We start from the raw sequence: 27,510 nt of genomic DNA on the forward strand, positions 1-27,510 counted from the left end.
ACATGTGTTAGTATTATGTTATTATTGTTGTGTTGTCAGGAAAGTATCTCCACATGTGTTGTTGTGTTGTCAGGAAAGTATCTCCACATCCATCCATTTCCTACCGCTTATTCCCTTTCGGGGTCGCGGGGGGCGCTGGCGCCTATCTCAGCTACAATCGGGCGGAAGGCAGGGTACACCCTGAACAAGTCGCCACCTCATCGCAGGGCCAACACAGATAGACAGACAACATTCACACTCACATTCACACACTAGGGCCAATTTAGTACATGTGTTAGTAGTATGTTATTATTGTTGTGTTGTCAGGAAAGTATCTCCACATGTGTTGTTGTGTTGTCAGGAAAGTATCTCCACATGTGTTAGTATTGTGTTATTGTTGTTGTGTTGCCAGGAAAGTATCGCCACATGTGTTGTTATTGTTGTTGTCATTGTGTTATTATTGTTGTTTTGTCAGAAAAGTATCTCCATGTGTTAGCATTGTGTTGATATTGTTGTGTTATCAGAAAAGTATCTCCACATGTGTTAGTATTGTGTAATTATTGTTGTTTTGTCAGGTAAGTTTCTCCACATGTGTTAGTATTGTTATTATTGTTGTGTTGTCAGGTAAGTTTCTCCACATGTGTGATTGTTGTGTTGTCAGGAAAGTATCTCCACATGTGTTAGTATTGTGTTATTATTGTTGTTGTGTTGTCAGGAAAGTATCGCCACATGTGTTGTTACTGTGTTATTGTTGTGTTGTCAGGAAAGTATCGCCACATGTGTTGTTATTGTTGTTGTCATTGTGTTATTACTGTTGTTTTGTCAGAAAAGTATCTCCATGTGTTAGCATTGTGTTAATATTGTTGTTGTGTTATCAGAAAAGTATCTCCACATGTTTTAGTATTGTGTAATTATTGTTGTGTTGTCAGGTAAGTTTCTCCACATGTGTTAGTATTGTGTTATTATTGTTGTGTTGTCAGGTAAGTTTCTCCACATGTGTTATTGTTGTGTTGTCAGGAAAGTATCTCCACATGTGTTAGTATTGTGTTGTGTTGTCAGGAAAGTATCGCCACATGTGTTGTTATTGTTGTTGTCATTGTTATTATTGTTGTGTTGTCTGAAAAGTATCTCCACATGTGTTAGTATTGTGTTAATATTGTTGTTGTGTTGTCAGAAAAGTACCTCCACATGTGTTAGTATTGTGTTAATATTGTTGTGTTGTGTTGTCAGAAAAGTATCGCCACATGTGTTGTTATTGTTGTTGTCATTGTTATTATTGTTTTGTTGTCAGAAAAGTATCTCCACGTGTTAGCATTGTGTTAATATTGTTGTTGTGTTGTCAGGAAAGTATCTCCACATGTGTTAGTATTGTGTTATTATCTTTGTGTTGTCAGGAAAGTATATCCATGTGTTAGTATAATGTTGTTGTGTTGTCAGAAAAGCATTTCCACCCTGAAATTGGTAGGTTGTGAGTTCAAACCCCGGCCGAGTCATACCAAAGACTATAAAAATGGGAGCCATTACCTCCCTGCTTGGCACTCAGCATCAAGGCTTGGAATTGGGGGTTAAATCACCAAAAATGATTCCTGGGCAGGACCACCGCTGCTGCTCACTGCTCCCCTCACCTCCCAGGGGGTGAAGAAGGGTGATGGGTCAAATGCAGAGAACAATGTTGCCACATCTAGTGTGTGTGTGTGTGTGTGTGTGTGTGTGTGCGTCAATCGGTGGTACTTTAAGTAATGTATTTGTGCGGCGGCGCCTCAGGACTCCCAGGAGGAGGAGCTAAGCAATAACAACGAGAGCGTGGCCACCGAGGGTTCCTTCGCCGACGAGAACCTGGTCTTCAACGAGAGCAGCCGTGTTCCCTTCTTCAAGGTGAGCGGCAGATGGATGATGAGAAGTACTCCTATTTATTGAAGATGTTTCCTGTGCAGCAAAAGAAGGGCAGGAAGAAGGCGGCAAAGGCGCTCAGCAGGAACAAAGCGTGCGACGGTGACGCCACGTTGACCCCACTGAAGTCCAAACTTCCTCTGCGCTGTCAAAACTAAACATTTCTTTTTTCTTTCAACCTCAAGGACTTATTTTACCATTTCATATTTTAACAGTCTTTGTTCCATTTTTTTAATCTGTTTGAAATGAATAAATGAATGTTGATTACGTCATGACTTGGAATAAAATGTTGTTCAAGTATGAAGCACACATTTGAAAGTAGGACTGCATTTATTTTTACTAAAAGGACAAAATCCAGCTTGGATGGCAAAAACGCCTTTTTTTGGCACTACTTCATTTACATCAATTCACACTACTGATCATTCAAAAGTCTACTTTTTGTTAGGCCACAGATATATATTAAAGCTAGAGTAAGTGCCTTTAAAAAAAAAAAAAAATCAATGTTTATACTTGATCAAAAAGTCAGTGGCGCCCCCGTGCGTCAATTGCTGCAACGACAAGAGTGAAAGCGCTTAAAATTGTGGCGATAATGTTTATAGTCTTGTTCCATTTTACTCCTACGAAAGCTGTTTTTAATGCTGGACGTCAATAAAAATTTAAATAAATTAAACGAGCGTTCAATCAGAACAAGACGTAAAAAAAAATAAAAAGTGACGTAGTCTTCGCGCATGCGTATACGCGCGCTGTTATGACTATAAAATGCCTAAATTATAAAAACACTCCTACTAAAAATACCAAAGAATTGGCGAAATTTAGTGCGCATTAAAAATAATAACAAATTAAGTAATTCCCATATCGCTAACATAAAAATGAGTTTTATTTCAAGTCGTACGAACAAATGACTCCACGATAAAGTGCAGCGTCGTTTTCATATGACGTGTTATCGCGTGCTGCCCTCTATTGGCGTATTGGAGACGTGCAGTCCTCTTGCTGCTGCGCATGCGTTTAACAGCAAAGCCCCTTCCACATGAGAATATTCCGATCATTTTATATTTGGAACGATTTATTTCTTCATCAAGATATTGTCCCAATCTTTAAAGCATTAAAATGCGATATCATTGAAGACATATTTGAGAGTATGACCGCATTTATTTTTGCTAAAAGATCACAAAATCCCGTTTGGATGGCAAAGACACCTTTTTATTTTTTTTTGGTACTACTTCATTTACATCACACTACTGATCATTCAAAAGTCCACTTTTTGTTAGGCCGCAGATATAGACTTGAGCTACAGTAAGTGCCTTGTTTAAAAAAACAAACAATATATTTTATATTTTATCAAAAAGTCAGTGGTGCCCCCGTGCGTCAATCACTGCAACGACAAGAGTGAAAGCGCTTAAAAATGTGTCAATAACATTCCCTGATTTTTATTTTTAATTGTTACTCATAAGAAAGCTATTTTTAAACAAAACATTCTTTAAACGCTCAAATCCAATGCTGGACGCCAATAAAATAAAATGGAAAAAAATATATACGTTCAAATCAGAACATGACGTCATAAAACCAAATTCAAAAGGAGGTGACGTAGTCTCGCGCATGCGTATACGCGTGCTGTCATGACTAAAATGCCGAAAATATAAAAACAAAAGTGTTGCTGGGCGGTCATTCTTACTAAAAAAAAAATGGCGAGTTTTTGTGTGCATTAACAATAATAACAAATGAAGTAATTCCAATATTGCTAACTAATATAAAAATGAGTTTTATTTCAAGTACGAACAAATGACTCCACAATAAAGTGCAGCGTCCTTTTTATATGACGTGTGATCGCGTGCTGCCCTCTAGCGGCCTGTTGCGAGCGTGCAGCCCTCCTGCTACTGCGCATGCGTATAACGGCAAAGACACCTAAATGAGTAGAATATTCCGATCATTTTATATTTGGAACAATTTGTTTCTTCTTTAAGATATTGTCCCGATCTATAAAGCATTCAAACTCGATATCATTGAAGACAGTTTATTTTTTAAATTGTATAAACCTTTATTTATAAACTGCAACATTTACAAACAATCGAGAAATACTAATAATCAAAATAAGTACAAAGACATGACGTGTGTCGTTTATCGATACGTGCTGTCTCCTATGACGTCATTGTCGTGTCGTCACACTTTGTAGTTTTTTGTGGACTACAAAGACCGGCTGCAGTGAGAGGCGCACGCGCGTGCACAGCAGAGTGACGGATGACAAAAGGTCCTCTTCCTCCTCTTCATCTGTGCTGACGTCACGTGGACGGTCAACATGTCAACAGGAAGTGGATTGGTGTCGGTGGACTTTGAAGTCTTTGGTCACGTCCAAGGTGTGTGTGTGTGTGTGTGTGTGTGTGTGTGTGTGTGTGTGCGTGTGTGTGTGTGTGTGTGTGTGTGTGTGTGACATGATCTGCTTCTTAATATAGAAAGTAGTTTGCATGTCGCTGAGGAGAAAATCCTGATTTAATTTCAACATTTGTGTCTTTGTGGCAGGAGTGTGCTTCAGGATGGTGAGTTTCTATCAGTTTGTTGACATTTGCTGTCATAAACATACCAGGACTACATTGTACTAACATGTGTCACATAAACATATATCCAAAACATATTCCATATAAACATATAATACATAAACACATGTTATGTAAACATGTTTCATGTAAACATATTTCATGTAAATGTATATAATATAAAGATGTCAAATATAAACATATATCATATGTGTCACAAACATATATCATAAATATATTCCATATAAAAGTATATTACATAAACGTAGGTAAAGAAAACATGTAAAATATAAACATATATGATGTAAACATGTGTAATATAAACATTTATCACAAACATATTCCATATAAATGTATATTACATAAACACTTGTAAAATAGAAAAATATATTATAAGCATCCATCCATCCATTTTCTACCGCTTATTCCCTTTCGGGGTCGCGGGGGGGCGCTGGCGCCTATCTCAGCTACAATTGGGCGGAAGGCAGGGTACACCCTGGACAAGTCGCCACCTCATCGCAGGGCCAACACAGATAGACAGACAACATTCACACTCACATTCACACACTAGGGCCAATTTTTTTTAGTGTTGCCAATCATCCTATCCCCAGGTGCATAAGCATATTCTATATAAAAGTATATTACATAAACACGTTATGTAAACATGTTTCATGTAAATGTATATAATATAAAGATGTAAAATAAAAACATATATCACAAACATATATCATAAGCGTATTCCATATAAAAGTATATTACATAAACACATGTCAAGTAAACATGTAAAATATGAAGATGTGAATATATAATGTGAACATGTGTAACATAAACATACATCACAAACATATTCCACATGAACACATGTCAAATAAAAACATATATCATGTAAAAAATACATCAAAAATATTCCATATAAACGTATAGTACATAAACACATGTTATGTAAACATGTATGATGTAGAATATAAAGATGTAAAATGTAAACATATTTCGTGTATAAAATTATTGTGATCAGATGTAATTACACGTATGACCACCTAGGGGGCAGTACTGGTTAGTATTCAGCTTACCGTGTGCCATATGAGGCGGTAGAACAAGAGTGCATGAAGACAGGTGTATGATCATAATCCTGACTTTGTATCTGATAATTATGACATTTATCTGATAATTATGACATTTATCTGATAATTATGAATCATTTTCTCATAATTCTGACTTTTTATCTGATAATTATGAATTTTTATCTGATAATTATGACTTCTTATCTCATAATTATGACATTTTTTCTCATAATTATAACTTTTTTTCCTCATAATTGTTACTTTTTATCTCATAATGATGACTATCTCATAATTGTGACTTTGTATGTTATAAATACGACTTTTTGTCTCATAATTATGACTTTTTATCTGATAATTATGACTCAAAAATCTCATAATTACCACTTTTTATCTCATAATTACGACTTTGTATCTCGTAATCACAATTTTTTATCTGATAATTATGAATCTTTATCTCATAATTATTACTTTTTTTCCTCATTATTATGACTTTTTTTTCTCATAATTGTTACTTTTTAATCTCATAATGATGATTATCTCATAATTATGGCTCTTTATCTCATAATTGTGACTTTTTATGTCATAATTACGACTTTTTGTCTTATAATTATGACTTTATATCTGATAATTATGACTCAAAAATCTCATAATTACCACTTTTTTTATCTAATTATTATGACTTTTTATCTTATAATTATAACTTTGTTATCTCATAATTACGACTTTTTGTCTCATAATTATGACTTTTTATCTGATAATTATGACTCGAAAGTCTCATAATTACCACTTTTTATCTGATAATTATAACTTTTTATCTCATAATTACGATTTTGTATCTCGTAATCATGACTTTTTATCTGATAATTATGACTTAATATCTCATAATTACGATTTTTTCAAATCTCATTATTATGACTTTTTATCTTATAATTATAATTTTGTTATCTCATAATTACAACTTTTTGTCTCATAATTATGACTTTTTATCTGATAATTATGACTCAAAAATCTCATAATTACCACTTTTTATCTCACAATTATAACTTTTTATCTCATAATTACAACTTTGTATGTCGTAATCACAACTTTTTATCTCATAATTATGACTTAATATCTCATAATTACGATTTTTTTTATCTCATTATTATGACTTTTTATCTCATAATTATAACTTTATCTCATAATAACGACTTTTTGTCTCATAATCATGACTTTTTATCTTATAATTATGACTCAAAAATCTCATAATTACCACTTTTCATCTCATAATTATAAGTTTTTATCTCATAATTACGACTTTGTATCTCGTAATTACGACTTTTTATCTCCTAATTATGACTTAATATCTCACAATTACTTTTTATCTCATTATCATGACTTTTTATCTCATAATTACGACTTTTTGTCTCATAATTATGACTTTTTATCCGATAATTATGACTCAAAAATCTCATGATTACGAATTTTTATCTCATAATTATAACTCTTTACCTGATAATTATGATATATCTCATAATTACGACTTTTTATGTCGTAATTACGACTTTTTATCTCTTAATTAGACTTTTTAATCTTATAATTATGACTTTTTATCTCATAATTACAACTTTGTAGCTTGTAGTTACGACTTTGTATCTCATGATTACGACTTTTTATCTAATAATTATGACTTTTTATCTCATAACTATGACCTTTAATGTCATAATTACGAGTTTGTCACATAATTATTACTTTTTTTCATAATTACGACTCTTTATCTAATAATTACGACTTTTTTGTCTCACAATTATGACTTTTTAATATGATATGACTATATGTCATAAATGACTCTTTCTCATAATTACGATTTTTAATCTCATAATTACAACTTTTTAACTCTTAATTTGGACTTTTTGGCTCATAATTATGACTTTTTATCTGATTGTTATATCTTTATATCTCATAATTGAGTCTTAATCTCATAATTACGACTTTTTATGTCATAATTATGACTTATTCTCACAGAATGATAACTTTTTAACTCTTAATTTTGACTTTTTGGCTCATAATTATGACTTTTTATCTGATTGTTGTAACTTTATATCTCATAATTCAGTCTTTATCTCATTATTACAACTTGTGTGTGTGTGTGTGTGTGTGTGTGTGTGTGTGTGTGTGTGTGTGTGTGTGTGTGTGTGTGTGCAGTACACTGAGAAGGAGGCGGGGCTCCTGGGTGTGGTGGGCTGGGTGAAGAACACCCACAGTGGGACGGTGGTGGGTCAACTCCAAGGTCCTTCTGACGCCGTGGAGGAGATGTGAGTGCACCATGCACGCACACACAACACAACAACACAACCACAACAACACAACGCATTTATAGAGTGAAATTACTCCAAAATTCCGCAAACACACAAAAATGTTTTTACTCACACCAAACGATTCACAATTAAAACACATTTTTTTCCTGATTAATAAAAAAAAAAAGATTCACAGGTATAAGAATAATTTTCTATTTAATAAAAAAAAAAAATTACAATTATAAATTATTTAAAAAATGGACCGCAAATATAAAAACAATTGACCTCAATTTAAAAAACATTCATAATTATATAAACAAGTTTTATTCACCTAAAAATGATCTGCAAGTTTAAAAACATTTTTTAATTTAATAAATAAAAGCAATTCACAAGTATGAAAACAGTTTATATTCAATAACAAATAATTTGTAAGTATATAAACTATTTTTCCAATTAATAGAAAAAAATTATCAAGTATAAAAACAATGTTCTAATTAATAAAAAATAAATTGAAAGTATGGAAACTATTTTCTAATTAATAAAACAAATGATTTAAAGTATAAAAACAAATTTCAATTCAACAAATAAAAAAATTTGCAAGTATAAAAACAATTGATATTTAATAGTAAAAAAAAAATCTTCCTATATGATTGTATGTTAATATACAATTATATCTTCAAAAATGATTACTTATATATTTTTGAGTATGATTAGTTTAAGAAATTTAATTTTGTCTATCTGTGTTGGCCCTATGATGAGATGGTGACTTGTCCAGGGTGTACGCCGCCTTCCGCTCCAGTGCAGCCGGGATAGGCTGAAAGGGACAAGTGGTAGAAAATGGATGGATGGATGTATTTTTATTGTGCATATGTTGTGGACTGTATAAAACATTACATTCAATTCTACCAACATGTCATGCCAGATGTGTGTGTGTGTGTGTGTGTGTGTGTGTGTGTGTGTGTGTGTGTGTGTGTGCATGTGTGTGTGTGTGTGACGATGGCCAAGTGTCCATGGACCAATCAGAGAAGAGAATGTTGGCCAGCACACACATGAGATTCCGTTATTCTGCCGTGACCCTGATCTTCTACAATCTCCTCTAATCTACACACACACACACACACACACACACACACACACACACACACACACACACACACACACACACACACACGTGTTAGATGTGGTCCAGATGTGTGTTGTTGTTGTTTTGAATGGACCGGCCTAACAAGCAAAATACAAACAAATGAAATGTGTCCATGATTCCAAACATGAACCATGTAACGCAATCATGTTTGTTTATCAACAAAAACATCAACAAAGTCACGAGCATACAAAACAAGTAGATAAGAAAGAAGAAATCTAAATCTAAAAATAATTGTTTAAAAAGCCAAAAAGTGGGCTTATCTAAAACAATGAAAATTTTTCCGATATGGACAATCATTTGAGGGCTTTTTAATTGTTTTGAACCATTTTCTAAGATTGTATTAATAAATTGAAATTAATAATCACACCTTTGAATTTCACTTGAAGAAAAATGATCACGCAACAAAATAATATTGATCTTCATCTCCAGGTCACACATATGACAATTTGATAAATGTTGACATCTCCACCTGTGTTGTTGTTGTCAGGAAAGTATCTCCACATGTGTTAGTATTGTGTTATTATTATTGTTGTGTTGTTGTTGTCAGGAAGGTATCTCCACATGTGTTAGTATTGTGTTATTAGTATTGTTGTGTTGTCAGGAAGGTATCTCCACATGTGTTAGTATTGTGTTATTATTGTTGTCAGGAAAGTATCTCCACATGTGTTAGTATTGTCTTATTATTGTTGTTGTGTTGTCAGGAAAGTGTCTCCACATGTGTTAGTATTGTGTTATTATTGTTGTGTTGTCAGGAAAGTATCTCCACATGTATTGTTATTGTTGTGTTAGAAAAGTATCTCCGCATGTGTTAGTATTGTGTTATTATTGTTGTTGTGTTGTCAGGAAATTATCTCTACATGTATTGTTATTGCTGTGTTATAAAAGTATCTACACGTGTTAGTATTGTGTTATTATTGTTGTTGTGTAGTCAGGAAAGTATCTCCATGTGTTAGTATTGTGTTGTTGTTGTAGTGTCAGGAAAGTATCTCCACATGTGTTAGTATTGTGTTATTATTGTTGTGTTGTCAGGAAAGTATCTCTACGTGCATTGTTATTGTTGTGTTAGAAAAGTATCTCCGCATGTGTTAGTATTGTGTTATTATTGTTGTTGTGTTGTCAGGAAATTATCTCTACATGTATTGTTATTGTTGTGTTAGAAAAGTATCTACACGTGTTAGTATTGTGTTATTATTGTTGTTGTGTAGTCAGGAAAGTATCTCCATGTGTTAGTATTGTGTTGTTGTTGTAGTGTCAGGAAAGTATCTCCACATGTGTTAGTATTGTGTTATTATTGTTGTGTTGTCAGGAAAGTATCTCCACATGTATTGTTATTGTTGTGTTAGAAAAGTATCTCCACATGTGTTAGTATTGTGTTATTATTGTTGTTGTGTTGTCAGGAAAGTATCTCCATGTGTTAGTATTGTGTTGTTGTTGTATTGTCAGGAAAGTATCTCCACATGTGTTAGTATTGTGTTGTTATTGTTGTTGTGTTGTCAGAAGAGCTTAGGTTGTGAGTTCAAACCCCGGCCGAGTCATACCAAAGACTATAAAAATGGGAGCCATTACCTCCCTGCTAGGCACTCAGCATCAAGGCTTGGAATTGGGGGTTAAATCACCAAAAATGATTCCCGGGCGCGGCCACCGCTGCTGCTCACTACTTCCCTCACCTCCCAGGGGGTGAACAAGGGTGATGGGTCTAATGCAGAGGGTAATCTCAGCACACCTAGTGTGTGTGTGTGACTCTCAGTGCTACTATTGAACTTTGAACTTGTTGTGTTGTCAGGAAAGTGTGGCTCAGCAAAGTAGGAAGTCCCGGCAGTCGCATCAGCAGAACTTCCTTCAGCAACTCCAAGGACATCAACAAGCTGGAGATGAGCGGCTTTCACACTCGCTACTGAATGCCTGAGGTACACCTGAGGCACACCTGAGGTCCTTCACCTGTCGTATACATACTGTTTCCTGTCACAGGCTCCTATATGTCTTTTATTTTGTAGGCTCACCTTGTGCTACTTCCTGCCTGTGCTGTGTGCACGCCTGCATGCAGCAACACTTTTTGGACAGTAAACACAAAGTATGTATCAAACTGTCTACTTGTACTCACTACTACTTAGGACACGTGTAGTATATAGGTCGTATGTACATCATATGTAGGTCGTATGTAGATAAGATGTAAGTAGTATGTAGATAGTATGTAGGTAGTATGTAAGTAGTATGAAGATAATATGTAGGTAGTATGTAGATAATATGTAAGAAGTATGTAGGTAGTATGTAAGTAGTATGAAGATAATATGTAGGTAGGTAGTATGTAGATAATATGTAAGTAGTATGTAGATAATATGTAGGTAGTATGTAGATAATATGTAAGTAGTATGTAGATAGTATGTAAGTAGAATGTAGGTAAGATGTAGGTAGGTAGTATGTATGGAAGATGTAAGTAGTATGTAGATAGGTTGTAGGTACTATGTAAGTAGTATGTAGATAATATGTAGGTAGGTAGTATGTAGATAATATGTAAGTAGTATGTAGATAATATGTAGGTAGTATGTAAGTAGTATATAGATAATATACAGGAAGGTAGTATGTAGATATGTAAGTAGTATGTAGATAATATGTAGGCAGTATGTAGATACTATGTAAGTAGTATGTAGATAATATACAGGAAGGTAGTATGTAGATAAGATGTAAGTAGTATGTAGATAGTATGTAGGTAGTATGTGAGTAGTATGAAGATAATATTTAGGTAGGTAGTATGTAGATAATATGTAAGTAGTATGTAGATAATATGTAGGTAGTATGTAAATAATATGTAAGTAGTATGTAGGTAGTATGTAAGTAGTATGAAGATAATATGTAGGTAGGTAGTATGTAGATAATATGTAAGTAGTATGTAGATAATATGTAGGTAGTATGTAGATAATATGTAAGTAGTATGTAGATAGTATGTAAGTAGAATGTAGATAAGATGTAGGTAGGTAGTATGTATGGAAGATGTAAGTAGTATGTAGATAGGTTGTAGGTACTATGTAAGTAGTATGTAGATAATATGTAGGTAGGTAGTATGTAGAAAATATGTAAGTAGTATGTAGATAATATGTAGGTAGTATGTAAGTAGTATGTCGATAATATACAGGAAGGTAGTATGTAGATATGTAAGTAGTATGTAGATAATATGTAGGCAGTATGTAGATACTATGTAAGTAGTATGTAATAATATGTGGGTTGGTAGTATGTAGATAAGATGTAAGTAGTATGTAGATAATATGTAGGTCGTATGTAGATAATATGTAAGTTTGTATGTAGATGGTATGTAGGTAGTATGTAAGTACAATGTAGATAAGATAGAGGTAGGTAGAATGTAGATAAGATGTAATTAGTATCTAGATAAGTTGTAGGTAGTATGTAAATAGTATGTAGATAATATGTAGGTAGTATGTAGATAATATGTAAGTAGCATGTAGATAGTATGTAGGTAGAATGTAAATAGTACGTAAGTAGTATGTAAGTAGAATGTTGATAAGATGTACGTAGGTACTATGTAGATAATATGTAAGTGGTATGTAGATAATATGTAAGTAGTATGTAGATAATATGTAAGTAGTATGTAGGTAGTATGTAAGTAGTATGAAGATATGTAGGTAGGTAGCATGTAGATAATATGTAAGTAGTATGTAGATAATATGTAGGTAGTATGTAGATAATATGTAAATAGTATGTAGATAGTATGTAAGTAGAATGTAGATAAGATGTAGGTAGGTAGTATGTATGGAAGATGGAAGTAGTATGTAGATAGGTTGTAGGTACTATGCAAGTAGTATGTAGATAATATGTAGGTAGGTAGTATGTAGATAATATGTAAGTAGTATGTAGATAATATGTAGGTAGTATGTAAGTAGTATGTAGATAATATACAGGAAGGTAGTATGTAGATATGTAAGTAGTACGTAGATAATATGTAGGCAGTATGTAGATACTATGTAAGTAGTATGTAGATAATATGTGGGTTGGTAGTATGTAGATAAGATGTAAGTAGTATGAAGATAATACGTAGGTCGTATGTAGATAATATGTAAGTTTGTATGTAGATGGTATGTAGGTAGTATGTAAGTACAATGTAGTTAAGATATAGGTAGGTAGAATGTAGATAAGATGTAATTAGTATCTAGATAAGTTGTAGGTGGTATGTAAACAGTATGTAGATAATATGTAGGTAGTATGTAGATAATATGTAAGTAGTATGTAGATAGTATGTAAGTAGAATGTAAATAGTACGTAAGTAGTATGTAAGTAGAATGTAGATAAGATGTAGGTAGGTACTATGTAGATAATATGTAGGCGGTATGTAGATAATATGTAAGTAGTATGTAGATAATATGTGGGTTGGTAGTATGTAAATAATATGTAATAAGTAGTATGTAGATAGTACGTAAGTAGAATGTAGATAATATGTAAGTAGTATGTAGGTATGTTGTAGGTAGTATGTAAGTAGTATGAAGATAATATATAGGTAGGTAGTATGTAGATAATATATAATTAGTATGTAGATAATATGTAGGTAGTATGTAAGTAGTATGTAGATAACATTGGTAGGTAGTATGCAGATAATATGTAAGTAGTATGTAGATAATATGTAGGCAGTATGTAGATAATATGTAAGTAGTATGTAGATAATATGTAGGCAGTATGTAGATAATATGTAAGTAGTATGTAGGTAGTGTGTAAGAAGTAAGTAGATAATATGTAGGTTTGTAGTATGTAGATGATATGTAAGTAGTATGTAGATATCATGTAGGTAGTATGTAGATAACATGTAAGTAGTATGTAGATAACATGTAAGTAGTATGTAGATAATATGTAAGTAGTATGTAGATAGTATGTAGAGATGTATGTAGAAAGTAAGTAGGAAGTACAGAGGTATTTTGTAGATAGTATGTAGGTAGTATGTAGATACTATGTAGGTAGTATATAGATAGTATGAAAGTAGGATGTAGATAGTATGTAGTGTATAGATGGGATGTAGGTAGTATGTAGATAGGATGTAGAAAGTGTGTAGATAGTATGTAGATATGTAAGTAGTATGTAGATAGGATGTAGATATTATGTAGGAAGTATGAAGATAGTATGAAGGTAGGATGAAGATAGTGTGTAGATAGTATGTACATAATGTGTAGATAGTGTGTAGGTAGTGAAGTGAAGTGAATTATATTTATATAGCGCTTTTCTTTAGTGACTCAAAGCACTTTACATAGTGAAACCCAATATCTAAGTTACATTTAAACCAGTGTGGGTGGCACCGGGAGCAGGTGGGTAAAGTGTCTTGCCCAAGGACACAACGGCAGTGACTAGGATGGTGGAAGTTTGAATTGAACCTGCAACCCCCAAGTTGCTGGCACGGCCACTCTACCAACCAAGCTATACCGCCCCAGTAGTATGTAGATAGTGTGTAAATAGTATGTATGTAGATAATGTGTAGGTAGTGTGTAGGTAATATGTAGATAGTATGTAGGCAATATGTAAGACACCAGTGATGTGAAGATTTGGGCACCTAACGTTTACATTCCGATTCCAGCATCAATTCTCGCTTCAAACCGATTGTTATAAAGTTTTATTTGGCATAAAAATGATCCTTTTCCAAAACAAATAGAAAAGCTCCTTCTGCTTGCATGGAGATGTTCTAAAAACTATTTTTGAAATGATCCTCATATACAGTATATATATATATATATATATATATATATATATATATATTTTTTTTTTTTTATTACACAAAAAATTAACATTTAATTTTTTTTTATATTCATACAATATTTTTAAAAAAATGAATTCCTATAAAACAAATTTACCTTTTTTTTTAATCGATTTTTGAAAATTATTAATCAAATTTAAAAACTTCTTTTAAAAAATGTGCTCCCAAAAGAATCGGGACTCGGGTGTGAATCGATTATTTTTTTTTCACCCCTACAGTGCACACCCGAATGTTGCACTCAACACACAGAAAATGCTGAGTGTGCAGTAAAGAAGGCGCACTACCCCCAATATAGTCGCCATCTTGGTTATGCAGCAGAAGGAGCGGGGCTAAATTTGGTGGCAATCCACCATGAACAAGAGAGAAGAAGAAGGTAAATATTGTGATAAGTGAGAGCTAGCTTAAAAAACGTATATCCCGTAAAAGAAGATAATTGACAGTCACCATGGCAACAACAGTACTTCATTATTAGTACTATTATTATTATTATTCATGTGACCTGACTGACGTGCTTACATATCAAGTCATGTGACCTGATTACCTGCCATCTGATCCAATTAAATCGCAGCATGAGCTTTCAACATGGCTGCCATGGCAACGGGAAGCCTGACACAGCATTGTGTGTGTGCGCTTCCTGGATACAATGTTAGAGGTTCCTTGTCGTCATGCCAACAGCCCTCCGTGAGACCTTCATACAATCACAAGGTGTGTGTGTGTGTGTGTGTGTGTGTGTGTGTGTGTGTGTGTGTGTGTGTGCGTGGGGCAATGGCCATGAAGACATCGTACGAGAAGATGAAAAGGAGCTACAGTATAGCAACACGCCAAACACCAATGACTTGCTTTCACTTTCACTTTAACGGAGTTGCAACATTCTAGAAGGTACAACATGTGTTTGAATGTTGAACTCCAGCCCCGTATTAAAGGCGCAACATCAATCTCTTGCCAGAAGCTTCCGTGGCTCATGTGGATCTCCACAGGACTAAACACCTCCAAATATAAAGTCTCCTCTTTCAAGATGGCACACTACACACGCCCACATGACCCCCCCTTCCTCACCCGGCAACAACTTTGGCATCCCAGCACCGTCGTCATGGAAACCTTCCTCTGTTCAAAAGTGTGTGGAGAGAGATAGATGCAGCAAGTTTCAGAGACGCTCGCTTTTTCCCTCATTGCCACTTTGTGTGGGAGTGGGCCAGACACACACACACACACACACACACACATACACGCACGCACACATGTACACACCTGACTGAGCGAGCCCTGACAGTCGTTGCCAAGCAACAAGTTGACATTCAACCAACTTCACGTCAACTTTTTAGTGTCATCCAGCGACATCACAGGTGTCAAAATGATTATTATTATAATTTAACCCACCACATCATTTTATTTGGCCTGCCACAGGATCTCCAGACCTGTGCAGGCTGGTAGGGTAAAAGCAAACGTTAAAGACACTACCATAACAACATTTATAAATCATAAGAAGAACCTTCTAATGGATCCTGGAACACACGGAGAGCCAATGCAGAGATTTTAATAAACAATTTTACTTTTTTTCTAACCCGTTTTACCCTTTACTAACGTACTTTACTCTTTTTACTAAACTGTTTTACTCTATGTCATTTTTTCTTTTTTACTAATTTTACTCTATTTACTGACCAAGTTCACTCTTTTTACTGACCTTTTTTTTTTTTTACTAAACTGCTTTACTTTTTTTTACTAAACTGTTTTACTATATGAATAACATATTGACTTTTTTGTTTTACAAATAGTTTTACTCCGTTTACTAACCTATTTTACCAATCTATTTTACTTTTCTATTAACATTTTACGTACTTATTTTACTTTTTTTACTAACCTATTTTACTTTTTTACTAACCTATTTGACCTTTTTTACGAACCTATTTTACTAACTAAATGTAACTTTTTTAACCTCCTATTTTACTATTTTTGAAATTAACCTATATTACGTTTTTACTAAGCTATTTTAAATTTTTTTGCTAACCTATTTTACTTTTTACTAACCGATTTTACTATTTCTACTAACCTTTTTAGTAACTCTTTGAAGTTTTTGTACTGACCTATTTCATTCTTTTTACTAACCTATTCTAATTTTTTACTAACCAATTTTGCTCTTTCCTAACTTATTTTACATTTTTTACTTACCTATTTCACTAATTTTACTATCCTATTTTACTTTTTTACTAACCAATTTTACTCTTTTTTAGTATTTTATTGAACTTTTTTATTGACCTATTTTATTATTTTCACTTACCTATTCTACTTTTTTACAAACCAATTTTGCCCTTTTTACTAACTTATTTGACATTTATTATTAACCTATTTTACTAACCAATTTGACTATTTGTACTAACCTATTTAACTCGTTTTACTAACTTATTTTACTTTTTACTAACCTATTTTACTTTTTTACTAACCAAATTTACTTTTTACTAACCAATTTTACTCTTTTTACTAACCTTTTTTAGTAACTTTTGAACTTTTTTCTACTGACTTGTTTTAATAACTTAATTAACTTTTTTTAACTGATCTATTATACTTTTTGTTCTAACCTATTTTACTTTTTCACTAACCTGTTTTACTTTTTTGCCAACCTATTTTAGTAACTTGTTTTCCTTTTATTATTGACCTATTTTACTTTTTAATTTAAATAACATATTAAACTTTTTTACTAACCTTTTTACTTTTTTTTCAACTTTTCACTATCCGATGTCTGCAGACTTTCCTCCTTGTCAAGGCTGCTTCACTGCCTCTCACTGATTTGGGGCGTGGAGGCGCTTCATGACAGCACACTGTCTGCCCTGGCGGGTGGAGACAAGTCATTTTAGTTTTTACACACTGACCTCAAACACACCAACTTATTCACATTAACAATAGTGTTGGATTCATGGCTCTTTAAAGGGAGTTCAAAGAGCCGTTCAAAAGATTGGCTTGTTATCATTTATTTTAAATGTATTTATTTTTAATCAAGAAAGCCATCACTATCATCAGATACAATAAGATTTAGATCGGAATAGTTGTATTTACACAAATATAAATCAATTGGTGGGAATTATTCTGAAATATTGGCTATAATTGTATTCATTGTAAATACATTCCATGTTTCCATGCTCTGGCGATGACATCACTAGTTTGAATTTTCCCTCACCTGAAAAAATGTGTAGCATTTTAACAGCATATAAAAAATACAGAAATTTTAAGAATAAAATGCGATAATGGATATAAAAGGTATAAATAAAATGAAAATAATAAACAAAATAGTATGCTTGAACAGCTGCCCTTAAAGGTCTATTGAAATGAGATTTTCTTACTTAAACGGGGATAGCAGGCCCATTGTATGTGTCATACTTGATCATTCAGAGATATTGCCATATTTTTGCTGAAAGGATTTAGTAGAGAACATCGACGATAAAGTTCGCAACTTTTGGTGCTGATAAAAAAGCCTTGCCTGTACCGGAAGTAGCAGACATATCAATATGCGCGTGACGTCACGGGTTGTGGAGCTCCTCACATCTGAACATTGTTTACAATCATGGCCACCAGCAGCGAGAGCGATTCGGACCGAGAAAGCGACTATTTCCCCATTAATTTGAGCGAGGATGAAAGATTTGTGGATGTGGAAAGTGAGAGTGAAGGACTAGAAAAGGAAAAAAAAGACTATACAGTGGGAGCGATTCAGATGTTATTAGACACATTTACTAGGATAATTCTGGAAAATCCCTTATCTGCTTATTGTGTTACTAGTGTTTTAGTGAGATTATCTGGTCGTACCTGTACAACCTGACGGTCGGCCCCACACCTTTCTTCAGCACCAGTCGACGGGTGGTGGCGATGCCCATCTCTGTCCTTGCAAGGGACCCTCTTCAAAACACGATCTTTCGAAATGATCGCTGCATAATACACTGTACTTTGTGTGTGTGGTCCAATCCAACCGTGTTCGCTTGACCGCTCTGTTCCATAGTAAAGCTTCACCGTCATCTTTCGGGAATGCAAACAATGAAACACCGGCTGTGTTTGTGTTGCTAAAGGCGGCCGCAATACACCGCTTCCCACCTACAGCTTTCTTCTTTGACGTCTCAATTATTCATTGAACAAATTGCAAAAGACTCACCAAAACAGAAATCCAGAATACTGTGGAATTATGCGATGAAAACAGACGACTTATAGCTGGGAACGGTGCTGGAACAAAATGTCCTCTACAATGCGTGACGTCACGCGCACGCGTCATCATACCGCGAAGTTTCAGCAGGATACTTTGGCACGAAATTTGAAATTGCAATTAAGTAAACTAAGTAAACTAGTAGGCCTTTAAGAATGACAAACCCAAAAAGTGAACAAATAAATATAATACTACAACTAAAAAATAATGATTAAGAGAAAAAAAATGTATATTTATATATGTAAAAATACAAATGTATATTTTTTTTTTATTTGAAGAAAATGCTCATCCAAATGCTGCAATTGTGTTTTTTTAAGCTGTGACTCACTTTTGTAGTTTGCTATTGTCGTCAAACACAAAGTGACCCTTTTAAAACAATAGTAGATAAATGAGTAAAACTAAACTTTCAGTTTCCACTAGCAGCAAAACAAACTATTTTACAAACATTCAGACTATTATGGCCAAAGCAGAATAAATAAAATTGTGTTTATTTGGTAATTTTCCTGAAAGATTCAAAGGCTAGCACAATTGTGCAGCACAGTTGCTAACTTAGACCACGTTGTAATTGTGTCTAAAAACTGTATTTTGGGATATTTAACGTATTTTTTGGAGTCAATTGTAGTAATTTAAAGGCCTACTGAAACCCACTACTACCGACCACGCAGTCTGATAGTTTATATATCAATGATGAAATCTTAACATTGCAACACATGCCAATACGGCCGGGTTAGTTTACTAAATTGCAATTTTAAATTTCGGGCGGAAGAATCATGCTAAAACGTCGCAGTATGATAACGGGTGCGCGTGACGTCACGCATTGTAGAGGACATTTTGGTCCAGCACCGTTCACAGCTATAAGTCGTCTCTTTTCTGGACATCTGTGTTGCTGAATCTTTTGCAATTTGTTCAATTGATAATGGAGACGTCAAAGAAGAAAGATGTAGGTGGGAAGCGGTGTATTGCGGCCGCCTTTAGCAACACAAACACAGCCGGTGTTTCATTGTTTACATTCCCGAAAGATGACGGTGAAGCTTTACTATGGAACAGAGCGGTCAAGCGAACATGGTTCCCTACCACATGTCAACCGGCAGGTTTCGGTGAGAAAATGGTGGTGAAAAGTCGGCTCTTACCGTAGACATGAGTGGAGAGCTTGCATCGTTCCTCCTGCACCTGTCAAAGAGGCAGCTGCGGACTCTCTTGCCTCCTCCCACCGGCCGCCCCCGACCGGCGGATGCTTCCACCGTGGAGGAGGGGGGGAAAAAAATTGTCGAGAAACCTGGGTTCCCTCGGAGACACTGGCGGTCACCACACCCGTGGCCACACCCCTCCGACTTTTAGGTTGTACAGGTACGACCATATAATCTCACTAAAACACTAGTACCACAATAAGCAGATAAGGAATTTACCAGAATCATCCTAGTAAATTTGTCTAATAACATCTGAATCGCTCTGCCGTTTAGTTTTTTTTTTCTTCTGGTCCTTCACTCTCACTTTCATCATCCACGAATCTTTCATCCTCGCTCAAATTAATGGGGAAATCGTCGCTTTCTCGGTCCGAATCGCTCTCGCTGCTGGTGGCCATGATTGTAAACAATGTGCGGATGTGAGGAGCTCCACAACCCGTGACATCATGCGCACATCGTCTGTTACTTCCGGTACAGGCAAGGCTTTTTTATTAGCGACCAAAAGTTGCGAACTTTATCGTCGATGTTCTCTGTTAAATCCTTTCAGCAAAAATATGGCAATATCGCAAAATTATCAAGTATGACACACAGAATGGACCTGCTATCCCCGTTTAAATAAGAAAATCTCATTTCAGTAGGCCTTTAAAGTATTTCTTGGAGTCAATTGTAGTCATTTGGATGATCCATGTTACCTAAGTGTAGCTAATGTGTATTTTGTAATAGTTTAATTCAGGGGTGTCCAAACTTTTTCCACTGAAGGCCGCACACTGAAAAATCAAAGCAAGCTGGGAACATTTTGATATTTTTTTATTTTAAAAACCAATACAATATATGTATAGAAATATACATTTAGGCCTCCACTCAGGCATGATCCCGGGACACCAAAGGGTTTTGGTCAAAAAAATATAAAATATGTGTCATTATTTAGTATTATTATTATTAGTATAGGCTTAAATCTCTAGATCAACATTAGGTTTATCTGTCAATATAACATAAAAAAAAAGAAAGAAGTTGTATGCTCTTTTTGTCAAACTAAACCATTTTTTATAGAAATAACAAAATATCCAATATTTTCACCAAAAGACATTTTTAAGTGGAATATTTCAGATTATATTACAATTGTAACTTTAAAAAGGTAAATAAGTCATAACAACATTGAATTTAATTATAATTTAACAAAAGCGTGTGGCAAACACAAAATATGCAACATTTTACACATAAAATAAGTTGTATGCTCTTTTTGTCAAACAAATTCATTTTTATAGAAATAACAAAATATGCAATATTTTCACCCAATGAAATTTTCAAGTGGAATATTTCAGATTATATAATAATTGTAGCTTTAAAAAGGTAAATAAGTCATAACAACATTGAATTGAATTATAATTTAACAAAAATGTGTGGCAAACACAAAATATGCAACATTTTACACAAAAATTCAGTTGTATGCTCTTTTTGTCAAACAACCATTTTTTATAGAAATAACAAAATATGCAATATTTTCACCAAATGAAATTTTCAAGTGGAATATTTCAGATTATATAATAATTGTAGCTTTGAAAAGGTAAATAAGTCATAACAACATTGAATTTAATTATAATTTAACAAAAATGTGTGACAAACACAAAATATGCAACATTTTACACAAAAATTAAGTTGTATGCTCTTTTTGTCAAACAAAACCATTTTTTATAGAAATAACAAAATATGCAATATTTTCACCAAATGAAATTTTCAAGTGGAATATTTCAGATTATATAATAACTGTAGCTTCAAAAAGGTAAATAAATCATAACAACATTACATTTAATTATAATTTAACAAAAACGTGTGGCAAACACAAAATATGCAACATTTTACACAAAAAATATCTGAAAGTGGAATATTTAATGTGACGTAATTCGTGCCTTGAATAGGTCAATAATTCATAATGACATTGATTTTGATTCATTATTTTTTTTAAAGAAAGAAACAGCCTGCATGGCAGCTTTGTGTTATTAGAGTCAACATTGCAACATTTTCTTGTAAAATTTCACCTCTTTGCTCTTTTTTACTACCTTTTTCTGTTTTGTATTTTTTTAATCGTAATTTTAGAATGTGCCGTTAAAAATTCCCTGCGGGTGGCAAATGGCCCCCGGGCCGCACTTTGGACATCCTACCATGAATTGATTAACGTGGACCCCGACCTAAACAAGTTGAAAAACTTATTCGGGTGATACCATTTAGTGGTCAATTGTACGGAATATGTACTGTACTGTGCAATCTACAAATAAAAGTTTCAATCAATCAAAAAACCCTGGTTTAACTAGCAACGAATGCTAACACGTTAGCTTACCCTGTGAACGTGTGCTCGCGTTGCCGCCTCACCCTGATCACGTGACTCCATAGCGGTCTTGGAGACACCGCCCCTGCCGGACAGCTGGTGATTAAATCAAACACTCGCCATCAACATTCTGGTTCGAGCGTTGAACACATTTCATTCGACCGTCGAGGGATAATTGGTCGTTTTCAACTCGGTTGCCGCCCCGCCGGCGCCGCGCAGTGCTGTGAAAGCAGCACACCCCGCCGTGGCTCCGCAGTCCCGTGTGTGGAAGCTGCGGGGGCGGGGCGAGGAAGAGGAGGACGAAGAGGAGGAGGAAGAGGACGCTGCATTGTTTTCACTCTCCGGCCGCCAAGAACCGAGCGGGACTCCGCGGCGCGTACGTCGGCCTTCAGGTGAGTTGCGACCCCCAACCCGGCCGAGCAGGGGGCGGCCCGAGGCCTTAGTTGTGTCCGTGGTAGGGAGCGTGTTCGGTGGGTAGCATCCACACGACGCCCGCCTGAGGGCACGGAAAGTGTCCGTGCCGAGATTGTTAGGGGCGGCGCCAATGGACGCCGAGGACTCGGGACAGACCACCTCTCCGAGTCCTTCACAGTGTGTTTCTGTAAAATGTGTGTGTTTCTGTAAAATGTGTGTGTTTCTGTAAGTGTGTGTGTGTGTGTGTGTGTGTGTGTGTGTGTGTGTGTGTGTGTTGCGGCTATAGTGCGCCACAGCAGCATCTTGCCCCTTGCACATTCCGAGTGATGCACATGTTTTTCTGTCTGCGGCCTGGCGAGGATGAAGGTGGGGCTGCTGATGGAAGACACGCAGGCGTGGCCCTGCGCGCCAATCCCCCTGGGCATGAGAACCGTCCTGCATGAGGACGCGTTGACTGAGAATGTTGTACATGAGGGCATCGTTTTTGTTTTTTTTAAATGAGACTGTCCTACATGGGGATGGTTTAAATGAGGACGTACTGCATTGGGATGGTTTAAAGGAGAATGTCCTGCATGACGATGATTTAAGTGAGAATGTTGTTACTGAAGACATTATTTAAATGAGAATGTCTAGCATGAGGATGTTGTAAATGGGAATTATACTGTACATGAGGACGTACTGTGTTAGGATGGTTTAAATGAGAACAGTCCTGCATGACGATGATTTAAGTGAGAATGTTGTTAATCAAGGCATCATTTAAATGAGAATGTCTAACATGAAAGTGATTTACATGATGATGTTGGAAATGAGAATTATACTGTACATGAGTTAAGTTAAAGTACCCATCATTGTCAGACACTAGGTGTGGCGAAATTATTCTGAACGTACTGCATTGGGATGGTTTAAATGAGAGCCGTCCTGCATGAGGAAGCTTTCAATGAGAATGTTGTTAATGAAGCCATTATTTAGATGAGAATGTCTAACATGAGGATGTTGTAAATGAGAGTTAAATTGTACGTGAGAACGTACTGCATTAGGATGCTTTAAATGAGAATGTTAAGGCATCATTTAAATGAGAATGTCTAACATGAGGATGTTGTAAATGGGAATTAAACTGTACATGAGGACGTACTCCAGTAGGATAGTTTAAAGGAGAACAGTCCTGCATGACGATGATTTAAGTGAGAATGTTGTTAATCAAGGCATCATTAAAATGAGAATGTCTAGCATGAAAGTGATTTACATGAGGATGTTGTAAATGAGAACTACAGTATGTTGTACATGAGTTAAGTTCAAGTACCCATGATTGTCACACACACACTAGGTGTGGCTTAATTATTCTGAACGAACTGCATTAGGATGGTTTAAATGAGAGCCGTCCTGCATGAGGATGCTTTCAATGAGAATGTTGTTAATGAAGGCATCATTTAAATGAGATTGGCTAACATGAGGGTGCTTTACATGAGGATTATACTGTACTTAAGAATGTACTGCATTAAGATGGTTTGAATGAGAACAGTCCTGCATGAGGATGCTTTAAATGAGAATGTTGTTAATGAAGTCATCATTTAAATGAGAATGTCTAACATGAGGGTGATTTACATGAGGATTTTGCAGCACCCCCCGCAACCCCAAAAGGGAAAAGCGGTAGAAAATGGATGGAAGGCTGGATGTTGTAAATGAGAATTCTACTGTACATGAAAACGTACTGCTTTAGGATGGTTTTAATGTGAACTGTCCTGCATGACGATGATTTAAATGAGAATGTTGTTAATGAAGGCATCATTTAAATGAGGATGTCTAACTTGAGGGTGATTCAAATGAGGACGTTGTAAATGAGAATCATACTGTACATGAGGACGTACTGCATTAGGATGGTTTAAATGAGAACGTCCTGCATGACAATGATTTAAATGAGAATGTTGTTAATCAAGGCATTTAAATGAGAATGTCTAACATGAAAGGGATTTACACGAGGATGTTGTAAATGACAATTATACTGTACATGAGTTAAGATAGGGTAAAGTACCCATGATTGTCACACACACACTAGGTGTGGCGAAATTATTCTGAACGTATTGCATTAGGATGGTTTAAATGAGAACAGTCCTGCATGACGATGATTTAAATGAGAATGTTGTAAATGAAGGCATCATTTAAATGACGATGTCTAACTTGGGGGTGATTTAAACGAGGATGTTGTAAATGACAATTATATTGTACATGAGGACGTACTGCATTAGGAGGGTATAAATGAGAATGTCCTGCATGACGATGATTTAAATGACAATGTTGTTACTGAAGGCATCATTTAAATGAGAATGTCTAACATGAGGGTGATTTACACGAGGATGATGTAAATGAGAACTATACACACACACACACTAGGTGTGGCAAAATGTTTCTAAACGTACTGCATTAGGATGGTTTAAATGAAACCATCCTGCATGACGATGAAGGCATCATTTTTAAAATGATAATGTCCTACATTGGGAGGGTTTAAATGATGACCTAGTAAATGAGGACTGTATTGTACATGAGGACGTACTGCGTAAGGATGGTTTACATGAGAACAGTTCTGCATGACGATGCTTGCAATGAGATTGCTGTTAATCAAGGCATCATTAAAAGGACAATGTCCAACATGAGGATGTTGTAAATGAGGATTATACTGTACATGAGGACGTACTGCATTAGGATGGTTCAAATGAGAATGATGTTTATGAAGGCATCATTTGAATTTTAATGTGTAACATGACGGTGATTTACATGAGGATGTTGTAAATAAGAACTATACTGCACATGAGCTAAGTTAGAGTATCCATGATTGTCTCACACACACTAGGTGTGGCGAAATTATTCTGAACGTACTGCATTAGGATGGTTTAAATGAGAGCCGTCCTGCATGAGGATGCTTTCAATGAGAATGTTGTTAATGAAGGCACCATTTAAATGAGAATGTCTAACGTGAGGATGTTGTAAATGAGAATTATACTGTACTTAAGAACGTACTGCATTAGGATGGTTTAAATGAGAACAGTCCTGCATGAGGATGCTTTAAATGAGAATGTTGTTAATGAAGGCATCATTTAAATGAGAATGTTCAACGTGAGGGTGATTTACATGAGGATTTTGCAGCACCCCCCGGGACCCCAAAAGGGACAAGCGGTAGAAAATGGATAGATGCTGTAAATGAGAATTATACTGTACATGAGAACGTACTGCATTGGGTTGGTTTAAATGAGAACAGTCCTGCATGACGATGATTTAAATTAGAATGTTGTTAATGAAGGCATGAGAATGTCTAACATGAGGATGTTGTAAATGAGAATTATTTTGTTCATGAAGACATAATTTAAATGAGAATTTCCAACACAAGGATGGTTTGAATTAGGATGTTGTAAATGAGAATTATATTGTAATTGAATACATTATTTAAATGAGAACGTCCTACATGAATATGGTTTAAACAAGAACGTCCTGCTTGCGGATGTTAAATGAGATTGTTGTAATTGAGAATTATACTGAAAATTAAGACATCCTTTGAATGAAAGTGTGCTACATGAGGATGGTTTAAATGAGGATGTTGAAAACAAGAATTACATTGTATATGAAAACGTCCTGCGTGAGAATAGTTTAAATGAGAATCTACTACATGAGGAGGGTGCAATAAAGAATGTTGCAAATGAGAATTATATAATTTGTAAATGAGAATGTCCGGCATGAGGATGGTTTAAGTGAGGATGTTGTAAATGAGAATTATATTGTACATGAGGTAGTTTTACATGAGGATGGTTTTAATGACAATGTCCTGCATGAGGATGATTTAAATGAGGATGTTGTGAATGATAATTATATTGTAATTGAGGAAGTCGTACATGATGGTTTGAATGACAATGTCCCTCATGAGGATGTTGTGAATGAGGATGTTGTGAATGAGAATTATATTGAAAATAAAGTCTTACATGAGGATGGTTTAAATGAGAATGTCCTACAAGAGAATGATCTGAATGATAATGTCTTACATGAGGATGATTTAAATGAGAATGTCTGACATGAAGCCGATTTAAATGAGAATGTTGTAAATGAGAGTTATGTTCTAAATGAAGGCATTTAAATGAGGATGTTGTACATGAGAACCTTGTGCAAAAAGATGGTTTGAATGAAAAACGTCCTGCTTGCGGATGTTAAATTAGAATGTAGCAAATGGGAATTTTACTGTGAATGAAGACATCATTTAAATGAGAATTTCCTACACGAGGACGGTTTGAATGAGAATGTTGTAACTGAGAATTATATTGTAAATCAAGGCATCATTTACAGTAAATGAGAATGTCCAACATGAGGGTGGATTAAATGAGAATGGTGTAATTGAGAATTATACTGTAAATGAAGAAAGGCATCATATAAATGAGAATGTCATACATGAGGACGGTTTTAATGAGGACGTTGAAAATGAGAATTACAGTAGGTTGGAAAAAAAAAATGTACTAAACGAGGATGGTTGAAATGAGAATACCCTATTTGAGGATGTTGTAAATGAGAGTCAGGTTGTAAATGAGAATATCCTGCATGAGGGTGTTATAAATGAGGATGGTTTGTGCAGCAGTTTGAACTGATCCGAGGTCAGCCTGTCATGGAGTTTGAAGTGTTTTCTTATTTGCTGCAGACCTGTTTTGAGTCCAGCATTCTTATGTAACCTCAGCCTCCTCACTCTGCTGCTTGCCCTCCTCCGCCCTCCCTCCCTTCTTCTCCTCCTTCTACTTCTCCTCTTCTTTCTCATTGTCC

At 35.1% G+C, this 27,510-nt stretch overlaps 3 protein-coding genes and 1 long non-coding RNA gene across 7 annotated transcripts in view; 3 read left to right on the forward strand and 1 right to left on the reverse strand.

Moving 5' to 3' along the window:
- The window catches only part of kif11 (kinesin family member 11), a 29,799-nt gene extending 27,621 nt beyond the window's left edge, over nt 1-2,178 (forward strand). The window contains exons 26-27 of one of the 2 annotated variants that reach the window (XM_061911504.1): nt 1,744-1,854; nt 1,899-2,178. In XM_061911504.1, coding sequence (XP_061767488.1) covers nt 1,744-1,854; nt 1,899-2,027 — 240 coding nt within the window. In that variant the 3' untranslated portion in view covers nt 2,028-2,178. The remainder of the gene's footprint in view (nt 1-1,743; nt 1,855-1,898) is intronic. The other variant, XM_061911505.1, reaches the window with a different exon arrangement.
- A 1,888-nt stretch (nt 2,179-4,066) lies between these two features.
- LOC133559606 (acylphosphatase-2-like) lies at nt 4,067-16,182 on the forward strand. Of its 2 annotated transcripts, XM_061911514.1 has the most exons (8): nt 4,067-4,220; nt 4,384-4,400; nt 7,643-7,752; nt 10,662-10,802; nt 10,879-10,949; nt 14,840-14,994; nt 15,190-15,500; nt 15,568-16,182. In XM_061911514.1, the coding sequence occupies exons 1-4, from the start codon at nt 4,163-4,165 to the stop codon at nt 10,774-10,776; spliced, it is 300 nt and encodes a 99-aa protein (XP_061767498.1). In that variant the 5' UTR covers nt 4,067-4,162; the 3' UTR covers nt 10,777-10,802; nt 10,879-10,949; nt 14,840-14,994; nt 15,190-15,500; nt 15,568-16,182. The 2 variants fall into 2 exon arrangements, with proteins under 2 accessions (XP_061767498.1, XP_061767497.1); XM_061911513.1 differs by having other exon boundaries at nt 15,190-16,182.
- Nucleotides 8,242-22,885, reverse strand: LOC133559607 (uncharacterized). Its single transcript, XR_009808204.1, has 3 exons — nt 22,321-22,885; nt 17,319-17,443; nt 8,242-8,548 (listed from the first exon to the last, which is right to left on the reverse strand). It is a non-coding gene; the product is annotated as an uncharacterized LOC133559607 (long non-coding RNA).
- sptbn1 (spectrin, beta, non-erythrocytic 1) overlaps nt 22,549-27,510 on the forward strand; it is a 124,128-nt gene continuing 119,166 nt past the window's right edge. For both annotated transcript variants that reach the window (XM_061911511.1, XM_061911508.1), the window contains exon 1: nt 22,549-22,700. The gene's annotated coding sequence lies outside the window, so the exon portion shown is untranslated. The remainder of the gene's footprint in view (nt 22,701-27,510) is intronic.

This window comes from Nerophis ophidion, linkage group LG09 (genome assembly GCF_033978795.1).
Source record: "Nerophis ophidion isolate RoL-2023_Sa linkage group LG09, RoL_Noph_v1.0, whole genome shotgun sequence".
Classification (NCBI taxonomy): Eukaryota; Metazoa; Chordata; class Actinopteri; order Syngnathiformes; family Syngnathidae; genus Nerophis; species Nerophis ophidion.